At 43.6% G+C, this 23481-nt stretch overlaps 1 protein-coding gene and 1 long non-coding RNA gene across 2 annotated transcripts; one reads left to right on the forward strand and one right to left on the reverse strand.

Moving 5' to 3' along the window:
• The first annotated feature begins 5483 nt into the window (after positions 1–5483).
• LOC309874685 lies at positions 5484–19333 on the forward strand. The gene is made up of 3 exons (XR_014316885.1): positions 5484–5716; positions 18264–18362; positions 18449–19333. It is a non-coding gene; the product is annotated as an uncharacterized lncRNA (long non-coding RNA).
• A 432-nt stretch (positions 19334–19765) lies between these two features.
• On the reverse strand, positions 19766–21202 carry LOC309873734 (cell surface glycoprotein CD200 receptor 1-B-like; the record flags this gene model as incomplete). Its single annotated transcript, XM_082751424.1, has 2 exons — positions 20902–21202; positions 19766–20130 (listed from the first exon to the last, which is right to left on the reverse strand). Exons 1-2 carry the CDS (start codon positions 21197–21199, stop codon positions 19766–19768), a joined length of 663 nt encoding a protein of 220 aa, XP_082607550.1. The 5' UTR covers positions 21200–21202.
• Positions 21203–23481: the final 2279 nt, after the last annotated feature.

A 23481-nucleotide genomic window follows, 5' to 3' on the forward strand; every position in this document is an offset into this window, starting at 1 on the left:
AACCTACCAGCCTTCTTTTCTCCCTGGCTTGGTTTCTGTACTTGTAAACATGTCACAAGGTCCTGTTTCACCAAAAATACTGAAAGACTAGAAGTGACTTTACAAGGAATACCTCATATGTGTTGCATGGTTCTACCTCTGTATCTACTTATATTCCACCCTACTCTTTCAGCTACTTTGGCAGTAAGATCTAAAAGATTGGTGTTATATGTCCTCCTATGGAGAAAACTGTTTTTCTCCATTCTACCCCACAAGTTTATTTAGAATTCACAGTGAGCTGAATTGTTGTTTTATCTCTTTCCCAGATGTCTCAAAACATAGTGTCAGATAGTCCTATTTGTTTTTCTCATCGTCCAGTCTGTAAGACTAGACAATTTTGATAATGTACATTTGACCAGTGGGTAACTTCAATAGATTAAAGATACAGAAAACACTCTTATTGCGCTTTCATTTTCACCTTGTGATCAAACAAGATGATACTTCTCTCAGAAATACATTTTAGGATGGAATGAAACATGTTATTCAGCCCAAAGTAAAAGATTTAATTTGCTCAAGGGAGTGGGATTTGTATTTTTAAAAGTATTTTTGAAGGTCTACTTTCTGTGGAACTTTAGGAGAAAAAGTCTGCACTACTGTATGATTTTTTACTGAATGTAATTACTTGAATAGGTATAGCATAATGATTGGTCATCATTATTTTAGGTTTATTTAAAAATATTTCAATCAAAAAGTTTTATTTAATTTAGACTGCTGCATTTAAGACTCCTGCAAAGGTTTGTCTTTGTCTAAGAAATGTAATGTCATTCTTTTATATATTTGACAACAAGATTAACAGGAAAAAAAATCCTCATTAAATGGAAAACTAAAATTAATATGATGAAAATTGCTGCTTGCTCCCATGGCATGAAACATGAAATAAGCAGAACTGAGTTCCCTGTAACGATGTACTTGTATTACCTTGGAAGTACTTGACAGCTGTGATTTAACTCCCTGTTCTAACAGACGACAGTAGACTAAGTTTGCAGTGGCTCTCAACGCAGTGGGTACAAATGGGCCATGTGTTTTCCCAGTTCTATGGAATAGTAAGGGATTTGCTTGCTCAGGTGGTTTGTAGCCCATATGACAATGAATATGAGCGATCCTGACGCTACATTTGTCTCCCTGTCTATAATTTCTTTCTCTACTCAGTCCAGCAATCCTGAAAAGAACCAAAGCTATTTGTCTGGAGTAAAATGCATGAAGTTACGATAAGTAGGCAGTGAAGCTCCTCAAATGGTGCACAGTGGGCTGCTGATACATCACAGAAAGTGAGCAGGTGGAAAAGCCGTACCAATACCTATTTTACACATAATCTTACATTGCTTTTCATGGGCTGTCAACATTTCACGTTCAAGTTCTTCCCACACATTCTTCTCTCTCTTGCAAAGATTCTCTCATACACATACACTGAAAACCCATGTGGTTTTCAAGTCCATGTCTGAGGCACATCTTTTACTGTGACATTGTATTCATAGAGGTTTCATAGAAGTTCCATAATTCTGTATTTGTCTGGGTGTAATGGGCTACCCCCTTGCAAAACTTGAGATTCATTGGTTTAGAGGGTTGTTTGTGCTTGTACCTGTCTCATAACATGTTCCATTTTGATGACACTATCAGCAACATATGAAATGAACAAATTCTTCTTGATGCAGTTTAAGATAACCTTCAGATGCACAGATGTTAAGCAAATTACTTAATAGGAAAAAGTTAGTATGCATGAGTGGAAATATCACATGTAGTAAAAATTAGCAAGGGCTGTCCAGCCTTCTGATGGAAGACAGATAGTAGTAAGTAAAGATTAGGCAGGCCCTACTTATTTTTCCATAGTTAAACCAGCTGCATTGTGAATATTTGCAACTTCATCCTGCAGATTTGGCACTGGACAGTCCCCCATCACTGAAGCCATGCCAGCTAGGAGGTCCTTTTGCACTGTTGGTCAGGCCTCACCTGAGCCTCCAATTCCACTCTCTGCCCATAGGCCCAGGAGCCCCATTCAAACCCCGGTAGGGGCCTTTGCTTCCTGCTTGAGCTGTGATGCAGGAATGCCAATCTCTAACTTGGTCATGCCCCTGCCTCGCTATGGGCTGATTTCACAGCTTGACCTGTCTTGTCACTGTGAATATGTGTGATGCTTACTGGGCTATGTATGACCCCAGTTACCTTGATCTTGTCTTATCTTGGCTTATGGATGGACTTTCTAGCGTGACCTTGGACCAGACTTACCACCATGAACTTGATGATCTGGGCTCTTGGCTACTGTCCCCAGGACTGCTCTGCTCACCTCACTCAGGTAGTGTGGGATGGGCCCTGGCTTTTGCTCTGCCAGCCTCACTGTCCTTCTGTCCCTTGGGGAGCAGCTGACTCTTGCTGCTCTGTGACACCTCTGCCCTTTAAATTCCTTGTCCTCTTTAAATTCCTTGTCCTCAGCCAGCACAGGGATCCCACAGTATCCCACAGACAGAATTTTTTTCCTGACTTCCTCGGTCTCTTCTCATTCTTCAGAAGGTGACGTGACCAATTGCCCTAATTTAAAATAATCATGATTTTATTTCCTTGAATGTGCAGATATCTATTTTGTGGAGTGTTATTTTTTAATCTTGGCAATATAGTGAACACTCCCTTGCCTCAACAGAGATAAAACTGTATCTCTCTCCCCTTATGGTGATTTATTGTTATTATTTCAATATGTTCTGAATATCATACTACATAGCAATCTGTATGTCAAGAAATATACTTGGTATATATTTCAACATTTTCATATTTATTTTATCCTCAAATGACAATAGTAAACATAATCCATTAGTAGCCTTGAGTGAGGTTAAAATCTAGTTAACAATTGCTCTTCAACTTCCTCCTCCTAGTCATCCAACAGAGTTGGTGGTTTCTCTTTAGAGCAACATTTCCAGGATTCCTGGGATGTCTGATCGAATGACAACGTTCAGTGCCATATTTTTGAACTCTCTATTGTAGGGAAAGGGGTTGTTCAGTATACCAGCTATCTTGTTTCCCACTGTTCCCTTAAAAAATGGAAGGAAATACAACATATTGAGATAATTATCAAATTCCTTAATAAGGTCATGAAGAAGAGAGTGAGAAATGGTTGAGGTATTTTCTGCCCACATCCAACATACTGTTCTGTGTTGGCCTTCAACCCTGCAACGTCAGGTAGGTATGAAGTCAATCCCATGGGGGAAGGAAGGAGTAACATTGCAGAACATATTATCTGACTACAGCAGTCCACCCCTGGTGCTGCACAGCACTTACTGGGTAAAGAAGCTGACATACCTCATTTCTCACAGGAAATTATCTTTGCTGTTTCCCCTGCCAGTTTCCCATCATGCTTTTTTCATGCCTGCTGTCTGTGGCATTATTTTGTATGTTCTAGCAGCCTGACAGAATGTGGAGTGTGTCACAGCAGAATGCCAAAAATGTCCTTCCCTCCAGGCAGAGTAATGTGTGGGGCTGACAGGGACACTTACTGCAGGATCATCTCTTGGACAGATTAGGGTGGTTCAGTCTTTCTAATCTAGCTCAGCTCATAGCCATGGAAGTAATATATTTAAGCATTAGTCAAATGGAAGAAGTGGTTATTTTTCCATTTAATATGTAGGAGAAATTCTGCTCTTTTGCTTTGCTGTAAGTAGGAACTCTGACTCCAACGGTGCTATCAGGCTTGCAATCTCGTAACTGAGAGAAATCTGAAAGAAGGCACGTCTACAAACCCTGATAGATACCTCATAACCTTATGTCTGTCTTGCTCATCTGAACATTAGAAAAAATATCTTTTTACTGATACTGTAATCTTCCTTGATGATGAGAAGCATTTTTGTAGCATGATTTCCTTAGCCTAACTTTTTATTGCATCTAAATCACTGAAAATACAAGAGCAAGTGCTGCATTCTGCACCTGGGACAGGGCAACCCGGGCTGTGTGTTCAGACTGGGGGATGAGAGGCTGGGGAGCAGCCTCACAGAAAGGGATTTGAGAGTGCTGGCTGACAGCATGTTGAATATAAACCAGCACTGTGCACGGGCAGCCAGGAGGGCCAACCCTACCCTGGGGTGCATCAGGCACAGCACTGCTAGCTGGTGAGGGAAGGGATTGTCCCACTCTGCTCTGGTGTGGCCTCACCTCGAGCACTGCATGCAGTTCTGAGTACCACAATATAAGAATGACATAAAACTGTTAGAGAGTGTCCAAAGGAGGGCTACAAAGATGGTGAGGGCAATAGAGGGAAAAATGTATGAGGAGAGGCTGAAATAACTTGGTTTGTTCAGCCCAGAGAAAGGGAGACTGAGGGGAGGCCTCATGGCGGCCTCACGAGGGGAGCGGAGGGGCAGGCGCTGAGCTCTGCTCTCTGGGGACAGCGACAGGACCCGAGGGCACGGCATGGAGCTGGGATAGGGGAGGGTCAGGCTGGGGGTTAGGGAAAGGGTCTGCACCCAGAAGTGGTCGGGCACTGGGACAGCCTCCTCAGGGCAGTGGTCACAGCACCAAGCCTGCTGGAGTTCAGGAAGTGTTTGGACAACGCTCTCAGATACATGGTCTGATTTTTGGGTGGTCCTGGGTGGGCCCAGGATGGAGTTGATGATCTTTGTGGGTTCCTTTCAACTCAGGATATTCTATTATTCTATGATAACAGGAGATAATTTTCCATCAGCTCTCAGAATTACATGTCTGAATGAGATCTTAGAGCTCCCATACAGCTGTGCTGGGAGCAGGAACCATTGGTGAGCGATGTCATCTATTTGTGTATAAATATCATATTCAGAAAAACTTATAATATATTCAGCACTGAACAGAAGAGATATTCCAAAAGGATGCAATCCCTAGAGCCACTTTTCAGGCACTTACAGAAAAATTGTATATTTGCAAAGTTTGATATTTTGTTCATAAGTTTTGTAAGTTTGATACTTATTTTTCATACTGTTTTTCTCCTCCCTGAAAGTTTGTTATGTTAATGTCAGCAAGAGGATGGCCAAATTCCAGAGGATGTGGGTCTCTGGCCAGCTTTTCCTGTCATACCATCCAATTATCCTGGAGCACATTTGGCTTTGGAAGAGCAGTTCTGCATTGTGACTACTTTCAATATACTGGGTTAATGCAGCACATATTCCCATGAGAATCAGAACAGGCATTTCACCTATGTCATTTTAGAAAGAAATGTGACTCTTCTTCTGCTGTCCTCCACAATTTCTGCTTCCCTTCCTACATCTTGATGCCTCATTTGAACACCTGGGATTCTGACCTGTTCTCTGATGTAATCTGGTGTCTGGCCAAGACCATGGCAAAGTTAGAAAGAAACAGCCTGGGCACAGAGCCCTGGCCCTGGCATGTACAAGCACTGTTTTCCAAAGAACAGTCCGATCTATCCCTTTGCACACGTGGTTTCTTCACACGAGGCACGAGCAGTTTTTGCAGCAATGTTTGAGCCCGCTCTTGCCTCTGTGTCTCGGGTTTTCTGTTCACTGTGGTTTGTGTCAGTACATTTTCAGCAGAGTAACTGCTCCCTCTTCACTTCTGTGCTGTGACTCCCCACGCTTCTGGTGGACCAGATCCTTGAAGCTGGAGAGCTTCCACCCCCTGCCTTTTTAAGGAGCTGGGCTTCCTGTGCCTTCTTGGTTCTGCCTTTCCTCACAGAGCTGACCTGCGGCTGATAACCACCACAGCAGATGGGGTAGGAGTCTTTTCTGGTATCTTTCCTATCAAAGAGAATTACTGTTCTGAGCTAGTGGAAGAGACAAGTTCTCCATTTAGCACTGAAAAAGCTCAAATTTTACCAGCACCTCCCCAAGCTTTCTGCAAAGTGCTAACAATATAAGCCTGTTTTTCATTTGCATTGCTGATGCTTTTTCCAGCACAGACGTGCTCAGCCTGGGACAAGCTGGCAAGTACTGATGGTTAGAGTAGTAATAATGAGTCTGTAGTCAGGTGTTTGTTGTTTCCTACGTAAATCTATTTGTGTTCACATAAGTCTTGAAACTTGTCGACTGGACATTTTTGGTAGGGGAAAACTGAAGGCAATTTCTGGATCTCTCAGGGAAAAGTCTGCTATTTATTTCTCTTACAGCTTGTCTAGACAACATTTAACCAGTTTGGAGAAACCTAAGTAGCAAATAGAATGAAGATAAAAAACACTAGTGGCTAAAAAACAAATATGGCTGGTACTCAGAGGAAGTTGCTGACAAAGTATCTCTCTGCAAGTAAAATATATTTCTCTGATAATATCTGAAACCATGGCAAGGTCCACAGTCTCATGAGTGAGGATGCTGAAGAATGATATCCACAAAATATGCACTACACCCTTTGTACCCCCAGAGCCCTAGGTTTGTAACTTGTCTCAGAGAGGCCTCAGTAGGTCTTGAAGCATAACCTGCTTTTGTGACCAGGGAGTGGCTCCCCCTGTGCATGAGCAATGCTAGGTGTGCATCCACTGCGTGACTGAATGTGAGCTCAGGTTGTTCTGATGAAAAAAAAAAAAAAAGGATCTGTAATAACCGAGCACGTTTCAACTGCAGCAGGATCACTTTGATGGCATGAACTTGATTTTGATGATAATTTAAATATATATTCAGGCTAGTGTAGCTTTCTGCTGCTGAATTCTTTGTGGCTTTCAGTTATGCAGTTATATTACCACAAGAACTAATATCAACACCAGTTTAGTCATGTGAAGTGCTTATTGTGCTGCTTCTCACTTTTCAGCACAAAAGGAAAAAGTTTTTTAGGTCTGGCGGCTTTATTTACACCACATTTTTGCTTTGTATATAGACCATGTAGAAACTGTACTGCCTACAGAGACACACACAGATAAACTTGTATGTCTAGATGGTACCTCTCAGTAGGTTTAACTTATTTTTCTTCACAAAGAAAAATAAAAAAACAAAACCAAAAACATGGACATGGCTTTTGTCTGTTCAAAAATTATGGTCAAAATTACTGACTTATCAGGTTGAAATCTGACCCGTACCTATGTTCTCCAGCTAAACTGCTGACAAGAGCTTGGCTGTGAGGGAAAGAGAGCATGAGAAAATATTTGGAGGACAGAGAATAGCAGAACCTTCAAAGTCAGACCATAACAGGTTTCTTTCAGCCTCCACGTCTTGCTGGTCATGGTCATGGACAATGATCATTCTCCTGCCCGTTAGAGGGTAAGAGCTTGGTATGTCAGAGCACATGACTATGCTGGGCAAAGAGAACAAAACAAATGTTTTTATCCAGAGCAGCCATGTAACAGTTTCTGTGGAAATTCTCAACACCGTTTGCAACTTCACATGTCTCAATGGTGTACAACAGAATACAAGTGAAAGAAACCTCTCCATGCTCTAACTGTTCCCATACCCATAGTATCTGCTTGTTCCCAAAGAATAGCTTAATTTACTTATGTCCCAGATGAATGAATAACGAATTTCTCTTTAGAATACTTCTTAACAGTTTCTCCCTTCTGGAAGGACTTACTGTGATTGATATAAGGCCTCCCAGACACTGAAGGAAATATTACATACTTACGAAAATGGAGTTTTTTCTACTTTGTATGCAGGTAATTCTAGCGCTGAACCTGGTGGTAGCTATGTCTGCTACATAGTGGTGTTGATACAGCTAGAGCTGAAAAGCAGAAAGGCTGGTCCAGGACTTCTTTCTTCAGTAACTGGCTCTGCTGTCTTTGGCCCATTTTCTGAGCCATCTCTGTACCTGGACTGCTTCTGTAAATGGAACCCAAGGATTCAGGTCCCACAGAGGACAGCTATTCACCCACACAGGGCAGCCAAAAGTCAGGCTTGGTTTTCCCAGTGCTTCACCCTTCTGATCTTCCTGGTGTACAGTTTTATCTCTCAGTGTAGCATGAAGTACAAAGAGATTTTTCAGACAGGTTTCTAAACCAAGCTCTTTCTTCTAGACTTCACAGAGAACAGAGACTAAAGTGACTTGTCTATCACTCTCAGTTTCCTTGTCCCTCCTCAGCAGTTGTTTGAATTTGGATTGGTCATGGTTATAAGGTTCTTTCTTAGGCCATTTCTCTTCTGCTGGACTTTTCCTCTGAACCCCAGAAAATTACTGTGTTTTCCTGTCATGATAACTCTAGCAATCTTAAATCCCCGATTTAAATACAACAACTGTTCCTCTCTGTCCAGATTTACAATGAGCTGTGTTCCACTCACTCCATTTCCCTTTTCTGAAATGGCAGGCCCAGCTCTTTTTTATTCTGTTCATACCCGTAAGATTAGAATTATTTTGAATTTGAATTTATGCAGATACATTCATCTATCTTTAGAAATACTTCTGTTTCAAAATATAATTGCCCTTTGCAGGGACTTCAGGGTCTGGGCTTGCACTCACATTTTTGTGAATAAAGATGTGCAGCAGCACTGGGCTGTAACTGTGCTTTCGGCCTCTGGAACTCCTGCATGTTCATTTGGGATGAAAGGTTCAGTGAATAGAGCAGTGCATGTATGAAGTGTACATTTATAAAGTCTTGTCCCGTGATTAATTTGGACCAGGCCTTTGTGGGACTCAGCACAGCATGTCATTAACAGAAAGGTAAATGCTGACATGTATTTACCCCCTGATCTAAAATACATCGCTGCTACAGCTTTTTCAAATAAAAGCCTGTCCACACTTTTGTGGAGGTTATTGTTCTTGGAGGTTATTGACCTAAGCTAAAAAGTAAAGGAATAAAATCAAATACCATGCTGAGGCAGACATCTACCACAGATATTACAGCATAAACATTTAGCAATATAATAAACTGTAGGAAACATTCTTATAACGGAACCGTCACGCATTCTTAAGGGCTGACCATATCATTCCTGCTTACAGGCGCCCACACATCCTTCTGCACAGCACTTGTGCTAACGATTACTTGTATAAAAATAATAAAAACAGCAACAACATAGACAAACACAACAACATAGTTAGTTCCATGTAAAAGGCTTTGCCTACTACTCAGGATGGTTTCAGGAGGTTCATTTCAGGAGGTTCACTTTTTGATAAATGATTAAATTCTATTTTGCCTCTTCTTTTTATCTAATCCTTTTCCAAAGTAATAAGTCTCACTTAGCAGAATGTCCCTAAGCCATTTCATGCCCTTCCAGTAGTCATGTTGCATGAAAGAAGAGGCCTAGGGACTAAGGTGCCACGCTGTCTGTAGCATAACCTCAGCTCAGCTTTGTTCCAGACTTCAGACTTCCTGTTTGCTGTTGAGCAGGTAGCTGCTTGTAATTTCCTAGCTATAAGCACATACATATTCAAAGGTCTGTTGTGTGAGTAAACACATGGAAGATGAAGAGGTGCTTACATAGCAAGGTATTGCTAACTTGAGATAGGTAGAACGGAGGTCACGGGGGAGCTCACATGCTGAGAAGATGTAGGTGGATTTTTCATAATCTTCTGATGGACAGACACACTGAGTAAAAAATAAAGACTGTGTGGTCACAGATTTGCTGTTTTGCAACTAAGCATGTGTGGCAGAGGAAGACTTGAAACTTACTGATCTCAGTTTGTTTTGGTAATGGAAAGTTAGAAGTAATGGTTGGTTTTCTCACAAAAAGCTCTTCCTACTTATTGCTCGCTTTATAGCATTAGCATAAATATATTACACCAAGAAGTAATGCAAACAGAAAAAAGGCAAAACAAACAAACAAACATGAAAATCATGTTTAAAACACATTATTAGAGGTATTGAAAACTAAGCAAATAGAAGATGTAAGAAAAGGCCCAACCAATCTACAAATGTAGCATATGAGCATTATTTTACAGTCTGTAATTCCTAACAATGTGACATGAACACAGACCAAAGGGGAAGGCTATCCAGAAGCAATTAATGGCGGGTGTCATTATTTTGCCCAGCTGTGGCTGGGCAGTTGCTTGCATGGATGACAGCTGAGATGAATTGGGTCTGTAGGAGAGAAGAAACTGGGGGGGGGGAACAGCTTCCTTAGAAGTGCTGGTGATAGCTTTGTAGGGTTGTTTGTTTGTTTTTACTTGCTTGACATAGAGGCACTTTGGAACTCAGAGTGGCATCTGCTGCTCTGGATTCTGCTCTTTTTTCTCCTCCAAAATCAGTTCAAGTGTGAGTTACCTGCAAGTTGTGGGGATACCTGATCCTGTGGTATCCAGAGTGCAATGCTGAGCCTGGTTAGCCCTGAGGGGAGTGAAACCTGCGGCTGGGTATGTAGAAAGAAATTGTTAAATGAGATGTTAACTCTTTCTTTTCTGTTGTGCCCTGGCTGGACTCCTGCAAAAGTACAGTACGGTTACTGCTTCAATAAAGCCTGGCAGGAAGTGGTGGAGAGTGCTCAGAGCAACTTTTCTGTGGCACTTAGGAAATTTTGACCTGACCTAGCAGTGATACCTGGCTGTAGAGTCTTGCTTGGTCTCATAAAGTCGAATGAGACGTAAGTGTGCCTGTTGGTGAGGTATGTCCTGACAAGTGCATGCAAAGCTCCCCTCATTCAGGTCAGCTGAGCGTCTTCCATTGTAACCAGCTTGTTTTACTGTGGCACCTTGCTCGCTAGCGTGAGAACAAACATGAGTTGGGTCAGAGTGGTTTTCTGTGTCTAGACCTCCTGTGGCTTTCAGCAATATAGATTCCTTATCGTGAAACAGTAACGGAACCATAAGAGACGTTTAAAATGAAGTCCTTTCTTATGCCTATGGTTGATTTGCATGTTTTTCCTGCTCCATAAGATTGAAATGATTTGATGGCTCAAGTAACTGTGCCCAAGTGTACAAAAGAGAAATCCATGTTTATGGTTAGTCTTAAGTTGTACAAGTTTAACGAGGGATTTTCTGGTGCTAAAGACAGCAAGTTTTTGTGGAGACCAGAAGAGCTGTGGGACACAGAACTTTTCTTCCCCTGACAACTTCTTCCAACTCAACCCATCTCAGAAACTGAGCTAATTGAAGAAAAACTTCTGTTAGTGTGAGTGAGAATAACGGCATTCTCCCCAGTGGAAGTGCAACTTGTTAGAAAAAGTTTAGTGCTGAAATTTTGAAGGTCCATTTATGAATAAAAGGTGCCTCTCTTCACCTCATTCCTAATTCCCTCATGGCTTGGCACTGGCTTAATTCTTTCTCTCTGTTGAAAAGTTCATGTCTGAAAACTAGTTCTTTTGACAAAGATTTGATTATTTATAATCTATCAAAGCCATTCAAGATGAAATACTAGGTACTAAAGGAGACTTTTGTGAGAAATGTGTGCTGTCCATTAATGGCTGGAAATCATAGCCAAACAAATTCTAACAGGAAAATAGGTACAGATTTATTTTCCCTTTAGTCTTACCCTAAGACTAAAGCTTGGTCTAGTAGTAATGTTTGCCAACAGAACAGCTCTTATGGGGAAGACTGTTCCTACTGGATCTCTCTGAAGAAGATAGGTTTAGTCTCTTCTGTCATGAAGGATAATGTCTGCTACCCCTACTACAGGGGGATCTGTGGCAAAATCCATGTTTCTCTTCAGCTCCAGCTTTTTGGCTGAGGGTTCAGGACCATGTGCAGGCAACTCTAATACCTGACTGGTGTTTGCCTCCAAAGTCTCATCCTCAAGGTGTTACTGCTCTCGTTCAGATGTGGACTGCTATGACAATGCTATTTTATTCGTACATTCCCACGTGAATACACTCCTTGATATACCTCCAGGTATTTTTTTAATCTTTTTTTTTTCACATCTCGGTGCATGAGATACACTTTATGAGGTATGATATGCTAATGTAATTTCTAATATACTTTCTCATGTGCTTTTTTTTCTGTAAAACCAATGTAACAGTTCCAAAATAGACTATCTGCTCTTTAATCTCCATCTTACACGTCAAGCAAGTAGTAACACTTAACTTTTAGGGTGGAATGAGAGTTTTCACTGAGCCAAAACAGCACTTGATTCATTGTGAGGATTTCCTGTGCATCTTTTTTGGTTGTTGTTAGACATCAGTCAAGACTTGGTTTTCTACACGTTGAATCTAAATGTTTAATTCTGAGGCTTCATTGGCTGAAACAAACCGAAGTATTCAGAAATTCAACAACCATCATAAATATATTCCCAGCTCTGTCTTTGGTACATAATTCTTTTCCAAACTCTTCTGCATTGTTTTCTGTTTGTGTTTTTGTTTTTCCTTCAGTTTAACTCTGAATGGATTTGCAGTGGCAAACATGTGCTTTATCTGGTGCCCTGAGCTTTTTGTGCATGGATGGAGCATTACAACAGATGTCTAAGCATAGCTGTGGAAACCACAGTGCATGCACAGTTTCTTATTAGCTATTCCCCTCCAAACACAGGAGCAATCTAACTGCTAGATATGTGGGGTTCAGTGGTTTTCTTCTGTGATGTTGTCTGGCAATCATGATGGCAAGTGCTGTTTTAAGCGCTTTAAGGAAGATAGCAACACAATTGTCTTTACTTAATGTGTTTGTTTTCCTAACCCAGAAAGTGTTTTTCCTTCTGGATGGTGTCCAGTTCTGGTACACCTCATGAAGGGACGTTGGTGGCTATGCCTTTGCCTGTGTCTTGATTGGCCAGGCAGCCAGTTGGACTTGCTGTCTACTCCAAGACAACCTCCTGTACTCAGCCTTACATGTCAGAAAGAAGCCTGCTTTGATGCATGGTCCTCTGAGTAGGTTCAATAGCAAGCTTTCATCAAAGGATTTTCTCTAAAAAAAATCTGTCTGCAGTGTTTTGAAGAGAGCCTGAACCCAGGGGAAATACCAGCTTATATCAACCAACAAAAAGCCCAGTGAAAGCCACTGGCATGTGTTGCTGGATAGTTTGGAACCTCTAGATAGGGATTTGTTTTTCCTGTCAAAAGCTAAACATCTTCTATGCTGTTCCCTGCCAACTTTCTCCCACACATCAACCCCTAGCCGCTCAAAACCCACCAAAGCTCACTATCTTCCTCCCTCTCTGTCCAGCAGCAAACCAGGAAAGGCCATTTGGATGCTTTCTCAGCTGAGAGTTTGCTGTGTGGCCTCATGACAGGAAAACCTGGGGAGTACGCTTTTTTGGTCCCATTTTTCTGAAAGACTTCCCACTAGGGGGGAACACAAGGTACTGTATTTATATTGCAGTTCCTGCAGTGAACTTTCTTCTGTCCTGTTTCTATCCAGCTTTAGATCAATACTCTGTTCCTGATGTGAACATGCTATCTAGCCATGGGTGCGACCAAGCTAAGGAACAACTGGTGCACATTCTCCTGACCTCCAGCATCAACAGCTGCTTGCTCCTGAAGGCAGTCTGCCATGGTTGTTGCTCCAATAGCAAGCAGTGGGAAGGCTCAGGCAAGTTTCCAACAAAATTTATGCCAAATTTTCTCTCATGGTTCAAGTGGATGAGTCGTTCAGCTGAGTAGGAAGACCTTGTTGCTGTGCTCTCAGGAGACGGCATCGCTGTTTGCTGTGCCAGATCACCCTGAACTGCCTGCTCCCAAATGGTCTGCTTCTTGGAGCTGGAGATCCCTCTTCACAGCACCAAGCTTCCTGTGCTGGCAGTCTAGGAAGGCGTGTGGAAATAGATATAGTGACTGTGACTTCTGTTTGTCCACCCTTCTCACGCAGCCGGGTGAAGATAAATTTTGCATTAGATTTTACGGAACTGGAGGAAATGTTTTTCCTCTAGTAATGACAGGGTGTTATCACTGTCCAGGCATGACCCGGGCTTATTCCCCCCCAAAAATAATAACCTGATACCTTTTCTTTACAGTGCGATCTTCTGCCAGTGCCTGAACGTGTCCAAAGACAGAAAAATAGTGACAGAGCTTTCAAAACCGCTTTTGGAGAAGGCAGCTGTGCCAGAATGGGGGAGACTGACTAGCAGGGTTAAGTAGAAATGCCTGTTGTTTATTCATCTCTAGACACCAGAAGAGCTCCTTAAAATGAGTGGCCATGTCTTTCCTTGCAGTCTGCTTTGCAGTTTCTTTACCGCTGTAGAGATATTGCCTCTAACTAGAACACAACTCCCTTGTGCTGGAGCACCACCGGCGTTTGAGAGGACTAAGCAGCCGCTGCTGTTTAAGCAGATGCCTTCACCTGCCCTGCTGCCTCCCGGGCCAGTCCTTTCCCCTGCTGTGCTGCTTCCTCCCTTATGGCAGTCTTGGGGTAGATCAGACCTCAACGCTGACTCGTTTTTACCTACCAAGTTGCCCGACTGCTCATTGAGGAGCTGCATAAACTGGTACCAGTTTCAGTGATGGGACATTTATGGCACACAACCAAGGAGCAACCATGTTTTGTACGTATCCTGCCAATACTACAAACCCTAGATCAAAAGAGGGAGCAGGGATGTCTCATGCTTTAATCTCTAGCTCTGGCTCCCTTAGTACCTTTTTCCTTTTGAGTCACCCTCTTGGCTTAAAGTGAGGAGTTTTGGCAGCCACCCCAAAAACACCCAGAAGGAGAGGACTGTTTTTCCCAGTGTTCTGTCAGTTTGGTCATTCTCGCACCCAGGTTACTTCTACGCAGATCTGGGAGACAGAAGCAGGGATGCAAACGCTTCATAAGATTTTCTGAAGTAACCCAGTCTTACACTACCAGCAATGAGAAACACACGTGTCGTTTTCTGCATATTTGTTCACATGTTTATACATTGAATGGGAAGTCACTGTGAGAATCACACTCTCCTGTTCTTTTTATCTTGCTTTTTCCAGGTGTACAAATCGTAGCAGGTAGAAGAAAAGCAGAGTGCTCTACAGGTCGGTGTGAGAGCTTGTCAGGGGAATGACGTGGGTGTGTATGCTTGTGCCGAGCTTCAGAAACGCTCTGTGGAAGTGAGAACGTCTTTCAGTATCTGTGTTCCTGTTTGCTGTGCTCAGACAGCACTGGGGGGATATGAGGAGAATTGTGCTAGGGACTTGTGACTAGTAATGTGGAAGAGATGCAGCTGGCGACGCTGGAGAGCTCTGAGTGAATTCCGCAAAAGAACAGGATGTGAGAGGGGGGTTATGTAACACTCTGGGGCAAGCTCACCAAGCAACAAATAATAAGACTCTGTGGTCTCTCAGTTGTGCGAACATGATGGGGAAGGACTGAAACTTAGAGAAGTCAGTTCTTACTTAGGGGTGGAGGTGGGGGAGAAAAATTGGTGCAGTCTGAGTTTGTTAGAAGTTTTTCCTCCTTTGTTTTTTTGTTTGCTTGTTTTTTGAGGGGGGGGGGGGAGAATAGCTTAAAACTGGTATATAAAAATACCCCAATGATAGCTAAAGAAAGAAAAAGGCAAGCAATCTCTTCCTGCCAAAGCTCTTTATGCAGTGAACACACCGATGAGAGGATGGGGCGTCCAGTGAGGGAAAGGAAGAAGCATTCTCGGTTGCTCCTGTAGTTGCCCAGGAGACTGGGCTGAAACTCAGACTGTAGAAAGCCTAGGTTGCTTTATCCTCTGTCCTGCAGAAGGATTTGTGATGGCTTTGAGAGTAAATTGACCAAGGAATAGGGGCAAGGCTGGTCACACAATCCTGTGGGCTCTGCTGTGTGGGTTTGATCTCTTTCACCCCTAAAGGAGGATAGAAGGACCCTGAGCCATTTGAATGGAAATGGTGACAGAGAATGGAAATGATTTTTCTTTCTGGCTAGAGTCCTGAGCAGTCTGGAGAACAGGAAGGGAAGTACAGTAGGTTAGCCCCAGACAAGAGGTACAGCAAGTCTCAGATACATGTCCTGAGTACTACTGACACTGGTGGGCTATTGTTAACTTAGGGCTTGCCTTTGGCATCTCTGAAATTTTGCCTGCCTACGGTTTGCAAAGAGAGGAAAGAAAGAGATCTCTGCATACTCTCTTTGTCTGTAATATACTTAGTAAGAGTCAAGCAGAGTTGCAGCTTTGCAGATGGTCTCAACATAAAATGCAGAGGTGGAGAAGCTGTGTGCTTGTGGGCAGGTTTGTACATATGGGTGCTCGGAGCTTGCTCAGCTGCTGCAGAGATGCGACTTAGCCGAGTGTGATGTGCGTGCAGTCAGTCAGTTGATGTGCGCTGTGGAAACCAACTCGCCAGGATAACTACAAATATCTACTAAAGTCAGTGTGGTTTTCTGCTGGCCTTTGATAAGGCAGTTCAGTCACCACAAAGAACTAGCAGTAACTCAGCCATCCCAAGCGTTTCTTCGTCTAGCTCTCATCTCCGAGTTCATTTGCATCGTGTGCCAGCTGTGCAGCGTTTGAAGCTCTGTCACCAAGCAGCTGTGTGTAGCAGCACACGGGCACAACAGGGCCACATCAGTGAGTGAAAGGAGCAGTTTCACTGTGCTCTGCCAGCAGAATCACTCTGAGTTTGTACAGTGTCATGGCCAGAAACACACCAAAACAGCCATTTATAGGAGTCTGTTGGCCACGCGTGAAGAGCGTGAGGAGAAGCAGGGTAGTGGTGTGTAAATTAGCTGTTCAGCTACGAAGTGGGAGCCAAGCTGGTTTGCTACTCAGAGAGGAAACAAGATATCTTCCACGTTATCAGGTTATGAGCAAGACTATTAATAGACAAGAATAAGCATAAACCATCTTGAGACTCTTAATATCTAAATATAATTGGCAGGCCTGATGCCTAAGGGAGGCCAGGGACTGTCAGATGGCCATGCTGCTAGAAAAGCTGCACAAAGTGTGTGGTGACACAGCATTTTGTGTTCTCTATAAAGCTAGATGACTGTTCTCCATGTGCTGAGACTTACAAGCTTGCTCTTCTTATCACTGAAGTTTATATGAGGTTTTGGTGCTGGCTCAGATATGAAATAAGGCTCGCAAAGCTTGAGAAGTGGTCAGTCATGCACAGAAGCTGTGAATGAAGAACACAGATCAAGATCATCTTCCAGATTTCTGAAAGCCGTGGAGTTCCCTGTTCTCTGCCTTCTCTTCCCACTACCTAAGTTCAAGCTCAGCCCAGTCAGGTGCTATTCTGCCCAGGGGGTGCTGGCAATCACCCTGTTTTGTCAGCCTTAAGCCTAGTGTTCGTACACAAGGTGCTAGAACAAACCTAGTAAATCTGGTTGAACTTCATCAATGCCCTCAAAACACCAGAGGTTTGTGGTCATTTGTGGAGAAAAGCCACTCTCCTGAAGAGCCTCCAAGGTCCAGGGGAGTTTAATAACTTAGTTTCTGTGTTTTACTTTCTCTGTAATATATTAATGCTCCAGTTTTAAGCACAACTTGCTGGCTGAGAGCTAGAGATCTGTGTAATTGATACTCCAAACAAACAAATGCTTGAATAGCTGTTGATGTGGGGGGTGGGCAGGGGGGGTGTAATTAACATCATGTGGGATCAGAAGAGTTTTAAAGAGGATAGAGAGGCCTAACAGCTGGCAGATGGAAAAGGTCTCCAGGTGTATTAGTTTGGAACAGGGTCTTCTTTACAGTGATGCTGATGAGACCTGGATTTCTGCTGAGTCTGGAGAAATGAGGTGGGTGTGAAATACCTGCTGCTTCTTTGAAATTTCAGGTGCAGAGTAATACTCAGCTCTACCTGAAATAGAAGTTCAGAAATGATGAACAGGCACGGTTATGTTTAGAGGCTTAGAAGTGGCAGCCTGTCATCAACTGGAAGATTACGCTCAAGGACTCGCTTGCGTTAGGGCCACTAAGATGTGTTTAAAGAAACTGGTTATTAAAGAGCTGTGTTGCATGGCCTGCAGCTCTCTAGATTATGCAAAGAGGTACGTGCAAGTGTGAGGCTTAGATCTCAGGATTGTAATATCTTCAGTTATGCCATCTTTCAGGTGGCATAACCGCTCAAGATCATTTTTTTTTTTTTTTAATTTATTTTTAGCTCTTAGTGATGCATCTTTAAAACTCATACAGGGAAAATGAGAATGCTGCACAAATTTAGCTTCAGTGCTGCGTAACCATACTTGGAAAGCTACTTCTCATTAGTATGCAAGAAAACTTCTGATTTATCTTAACCAATAAGATAGGCTACTTAAATACTAGGATATAATCTATTTAAAACAGAGTGACTTGTTTTCATCCAAGGCAAATTAATTTCTTAGTGCATGTATGTTATATTTGGTTTTATTTTTAAAAAAAATTATACATATTTTTTAAGTATCAGCTTGTTGTCTGGGTGATAACGTCTGCAGTTGCACTAGAGAAATGGTATAAAAAAGCTGACAAAGGTCAGGTATGGTCTGCCCTGCATGCCATGTTTCGGTGCAGTTACACTGGCTGCACTGTGGATGCTTGTTTCTTCTTCCTGCGTGCTTTGGCACTGGTGAGTCCCTGCTGCATCTCGCAGTGCTGATTGGGAGTTTCTTTCATCTCTCCTCAGGTGCTGCGTTACAAATAGCCCCAGACACAGCTCTGCAGATGGAATGTGCCTTGGCCTTTACTGCTTCCTCATTGTCCTAGGAAACAAGACATCGATACTGTAAGTATGAGGACCAGTCTCTCTCGTGAATGCAGTTTTGGGCTCTAGGAACATTAAAACAGAATTCCTCCCCCTTATTTTCATAGGGATCTCAGGAACAGAAGGCTTTTTATTTGAGATCTCACCTTCGTACTTCCTGCACTTCACTGCCCCCGCCTTCCATAGTTTCATTTGAGTAAGACAAGATCATCCAGAAGTCTGGCTCCAACCTCAGAAAGGCAATTTGCTGCCTCTTATTCTTCATAGCCTGGCAATCCATGTTCAGATCCATCAACCAGACAGATAAAACTACCCATTCCCGTTGTGTTTCTGCTGCTGGAAGAACTATGGCAGCAGATCTATAACACCACATGAATGGCCTCTAAGACCAGCTGTGCAAACTGAACTAGCTTGCTTGTGAAAGCCTGAGGTGACTGCACATGACGTGGAGTACCAGAAGCCCTTCTAAACCTCCCTAGGACTGGCCAGAGGGGTTTGTGTGTACTAGGTCTTGCACATACCTGTTATCACAGAATACGTAGAGGTGAAAAAAAGCAAAAAGGAAAATGAGGCTCAGCAGACAACCAAGGATCATGACATGGTGAAGAAACCATGTGACGCTGTCTGAAAAGAAACAGTTCTTTTAGGTACATTTCACAGATCATTTACTGTGTGCCCCTTTCAGGATCATACCTTCTAGACAACACTCTTTTGTGTATGTCTAAATAATCTTGTCTTCTCACAGCCCTATCTGTGGAAGGGAAGACTACTGATTAAGGAGGTATTGGGGAGGCATTGGGGAGGCAAGGACAATCCCCAGACAAGGACTGTATATCTCGAAACAAGACACTGGAACTCATGATAAGGAAGCGGCAGATGGACAGAGAAACAAACGTAAGGACTATAAATCTCAAAACTGGACATTGGAATTCATTATAAAGATACAACAAACGGGAGAATTAGCAACAACCAGCTCTTGCAATTAAGAAACATGCCAATTCAGCAGATTCCTGACCAAAGGTGAAAAGTACACTGTGAGGAAGACTCGGGGTCTTCCTCCCAAAGACCCCTGCCCACAGTTCTTGGAAGGCTCTGCGCAGGCGCAAGGTGCCAAAAGACTAATTAGCATGAGAAGCGAGGGAAGGCGGGGATAGGTAATGCATATGTATAGGTGCTTGTAGAATATTGATAGATTGATTGTATAAATTCAAGACTGCTTTCCGCTTTAGGTATGCACGATAGGTGGAGAGATCCCCCGTGCATCCAGCGCTGCAATAAAGAATATACCACTTAAAGGAATTTCGGCTTCGATCTTTGAATCACTACGGAAATCTATCTTCCTGACTAAAATTTCACAGAGCACTTTTCAATTCTCACAGCATTTTTATCTTTCCCTGACCCCAACGAATTTCTCCCCAGAAACTTCAGCTCAGCTGCATGGCTCCTGCTGCAATCTTCCTAGGGTCACTGATGCCTGTCATAGTGCTTGAACAGAGGGCTAGGCAGGATTTTGAATGCTGAACACACAAGGGGTGCTTACATGAGGAACAGTCTGTGGACATGGTCTCATTCAGAGTTGCGTGGTACACCTTGCAGGTTACAGTCTTCCTGTTGGTGCTGTGTGCTGTGAACCTGCTGAGCACGGTCACTGTCCCGTTGTCATGGCTGTCTATTTCAGTTGTGGAGCTGTTCTCTGGGACCCATGAGATCTCAGCAGCCGGCCTCCCCGCCGCTGCCTCGCACATGGGGTTGCTGTGGTTCTCGCAGTACAGGGACAGCCTTGGGGGCACTGAAAAACATCAGGAAGGGGAGACGTGTGGGTTGCTGCAGTTGGCAGAGGCTGTTCTTATTCTTTACCCCGAAAGGAATGTCATGAGAAGAGGAGAGTCAGGTTGGAGGTGCCATCCCATCACAGAAATGTGTGCCAAAGTGACAAGGACAAAGATTTATCTTTTTTTTTTTTTTTTTCTTTCTCATTTTGGACACCTCTCCCACACTGAGGTGAGTTACCACAGCCATGTACCATTAGAGGAGGCATGGAGGGCCTCAGGAGGTGGAGGTGGGGAATTGCCCAGAATACAGGGCTGAATCAGACTTTTGTCCCAACCAGCCTTCATGCATGTGGCTTAAAATGGATTTGAATGCCAGGCTAGCAGGACTTGGGGCTGTTCCTCCTGTCTGGGTAACATCCCGTGTTTGATCGAATAGCTCAGTACTCGGAGGTGTTGCCCTGCTGTGTTTTTGTCATATTAAAGTAGCGTGTTAGTGAGTGACTACAGGAAAACAAGATGCACATGCAGACTCCTGTAGTGTACTGGGGATTGCTTCACACCCATCACTTGTAGCTCTGTGGGGGAGAAAGGGGCAGCAGAAGGGAGTTCTGGCAAATGAGGAGAGGGAAGAAACAGAGCTACTAAATGACTGCGTGACCATTTGTGCCACTGAGAAAGCTCCTCTTCTCAGTGCACGCTTCTTCCTGTGCGGGAGGAGAGGAGCTTTGTCTGTCTGGGGCTGGAGGTGGTCCTTTGGGAAAGAGAGAAATGAGGAAGGAGTCCCTTACCTAGCACGGTCAGCTGGTACATCTCGTGGAAATTCCCTTCCTGATTTACCAGTTCGCAGCTGTAATTTCCTTCATCAGCCATTCCCACTTGCTGTATCTCAAGGGCATAAAACTGTTCTGGTTTGAATTCACTTTTCACGCTGTCACTGCAGTTTGTTCTGTTCACCAGGTTCTGATCAGCCCTGAATCCCAAGGTGCAAGGGCCTCCTATCTTGGGGCTTATTTTCCACGTCACCATAGTTGCTCTTGTTCTGTGAGAGCAGGTCATCACAGCGCTGTGACCCGCTTGTGCTGCCATTCTGTTTCCTGGAGGAGACAAAGAAGGAGAAGGATGTGTGAAAAGGTGCCCAAGGATGTCACTCACAGCCTTGGAGTTCTGGCCTGTGCTTCGGAGGGAAATGTCAGCTCTCTTACACTCCAGAGGGAGGTCCTGTCTGTGCCAGCCCAAGAGCTGCATGTCTCCTTTTTTAGACAGAAAGAAATAGCCAAATTCATGGCTGTGTTTGCAAAAGTTGGTCCTTGGTTTTACTCTTTTCTTATGCAGAGTTCTCCTCCCTAAAGCACTATATAAACAACATGACTGGGAAGCAGAGCCTGGCTGAGCTGCAGAGCCCACCTGTACGGGAAGATCTCTGGTTGCTTTTCTCTCTACATCACTGCCCGATACAGGAGAAAAATGACTGAAGACACTGACTCTACTTTTGTGCTGGATATGAGCAGCCCTCCTAATAAGGTCAAGCACAAATGGCAAATTCTGTCCTGTTTATATGAACCAATTTGCCTGGTTCTGGTGCCATCAAATGGAACAGTAGAAGAGTCAGTGTGACTTTTAACTGGAAATAAAACACACGCCTGCTTTCTGTCAGATGAAGAGATCCCTAATCGACTCATGATCTCTGCCCCATAACCACCTGTCTTACTTGATCCCAATAAAAACAAATGTGAATTTTCATAGTTAATGTAGGGTAGGGAGGAGAAAGGTTATTGCTGTATTTTCAGATCCCATTGTCTTTGGGCTTTATCTTTTTAAAGTATTTAGCAGAGTTTGTGAAGAAGAACGAACCTTCCCATTAAATCTTAAACTCTTGCAGGTTATTGCTTCTGCATCAGAAAAGGCCCTTCAGCGCTTTCTAAAGATTCTTTCCCCTAGACTTCTTCCCCCAAAGAAGAATTGAGAAAACATGACTGTGATGCATTCCCCCTTCCTCCTTAGCCCTTAATAGCTGCTTGGTCCCAAAGTGCCGCCAGAACTACCTGTGGCTCCTGTGACTGCAGTGATGGTGAGCAGGACGACGGTGTAAATGGTCTTCCAGATCTCTTCCAAGGCAGCTCTTGCGTGTCTGGATGATGCAGGTCTCCTGCACCATCTTGCTTGCCGTGAGATCCTCATCATCCCCTGCCAGTGATCCTCAGCAGTCAGAGCCACCACTCTTCCTAGGCTCCTGAAGGTTCCTGACTGCAGCTACAAATAGCAAAGAACACTTCTTCATAGCACAGAGCTTCTTCCTGTGCTGAGAACTGGTGAACGCAGAGGAAATGGTATCGATGTGTGCTTTCTGTACACTTCTCTTCTCACAGTAGCACTATGCAAGAAAAACTATGGCAGAACTTGCACAAAGTATAAACTGAGTGATTTTCATGCCTGGTTCTGATCTGACAGTGAGGATTTTATCCAATAATAATAATTAAAAAAAAGTTACCTAACAGCTTAAGATCTTTCCTCTAGGAGATACTGGCAATCCCTCCTTCCCTCCAGGCAGGGAATGTAGGTGGGTAGAATCTTTCTGTGTGATAACACTGCTGTCTTCTACCAGCAAAGGTACCTTCTCTGGATAGAAGATGAACTTCCCAGGAAATTAATGCACTAAACTTAATTTAATCAGAACAGTGTTAGCCTCCCCAGACTGTGAAGCCACGAGGCTGACGTGAGGTGGTGCCTGTTTGCTTGTGCTAGGAGACACAGCAACAGGCACAGCTGGTTTATGCGTTTCTGTGGCTGTGCTGAAATGTGCCCACCTGGAAGGGCCTCCGTTCCCTGGCCAAATGGTTGCAAGGCGTCACTGATCCAGAGAATCACTGGAGGAAGGCAAACATCCCGGCCCCCCTCCAGGTAGTAGGTACAGGTTAACCGAGAAGAGGCAGAGCACCTATTGGGAACACAAAGGTAAAGCTGGGTAAGATCAAAAAGGAAATTAGGCATCCTGTGATTGCAGCTCTTATATTGAGAGAAGCCAGCAGCAGTGACATAATGAAATCCTCGTCTCTGCCGGCTGCTGTCGCTGCAGTTTTCTTTCTGAAACTCACTTTGACGATTTCAGCTATCTTGGTCAATGCAGCTTCAGCTGTGTGGTTTGGAGCTTACATGCAACAAAAGCTTCTCACGTTTAGAGGTGGGTCCGAGACGCAAGCATCACATTTGTCTCTCTGAGACAGAGATCCCTGCAGCACGGGAGGTACTGTAGCTTCAGCCACATCCATCTGGGTGATATAGCTCAGCACTAGATGGTGGAGGCAGCAAGAAGCAGGTGGGAAGGTTGTGTATTAGCAATCTGACTGAGATCAGGTAGGAGGTGTCTGGTG

The sequence above is a fragment of the Aythya marila genome (genome assembly GCF_965140915.1).
Source record: "Aythya marila genome assembly, chromosome: 1".
In the NCBI taxonomy this organism is placed as follows: Eukaryota; Metazoa; Chordata; class Aves; order Anseriformes; family Anatidae; genus Aythya; species Aythya marila.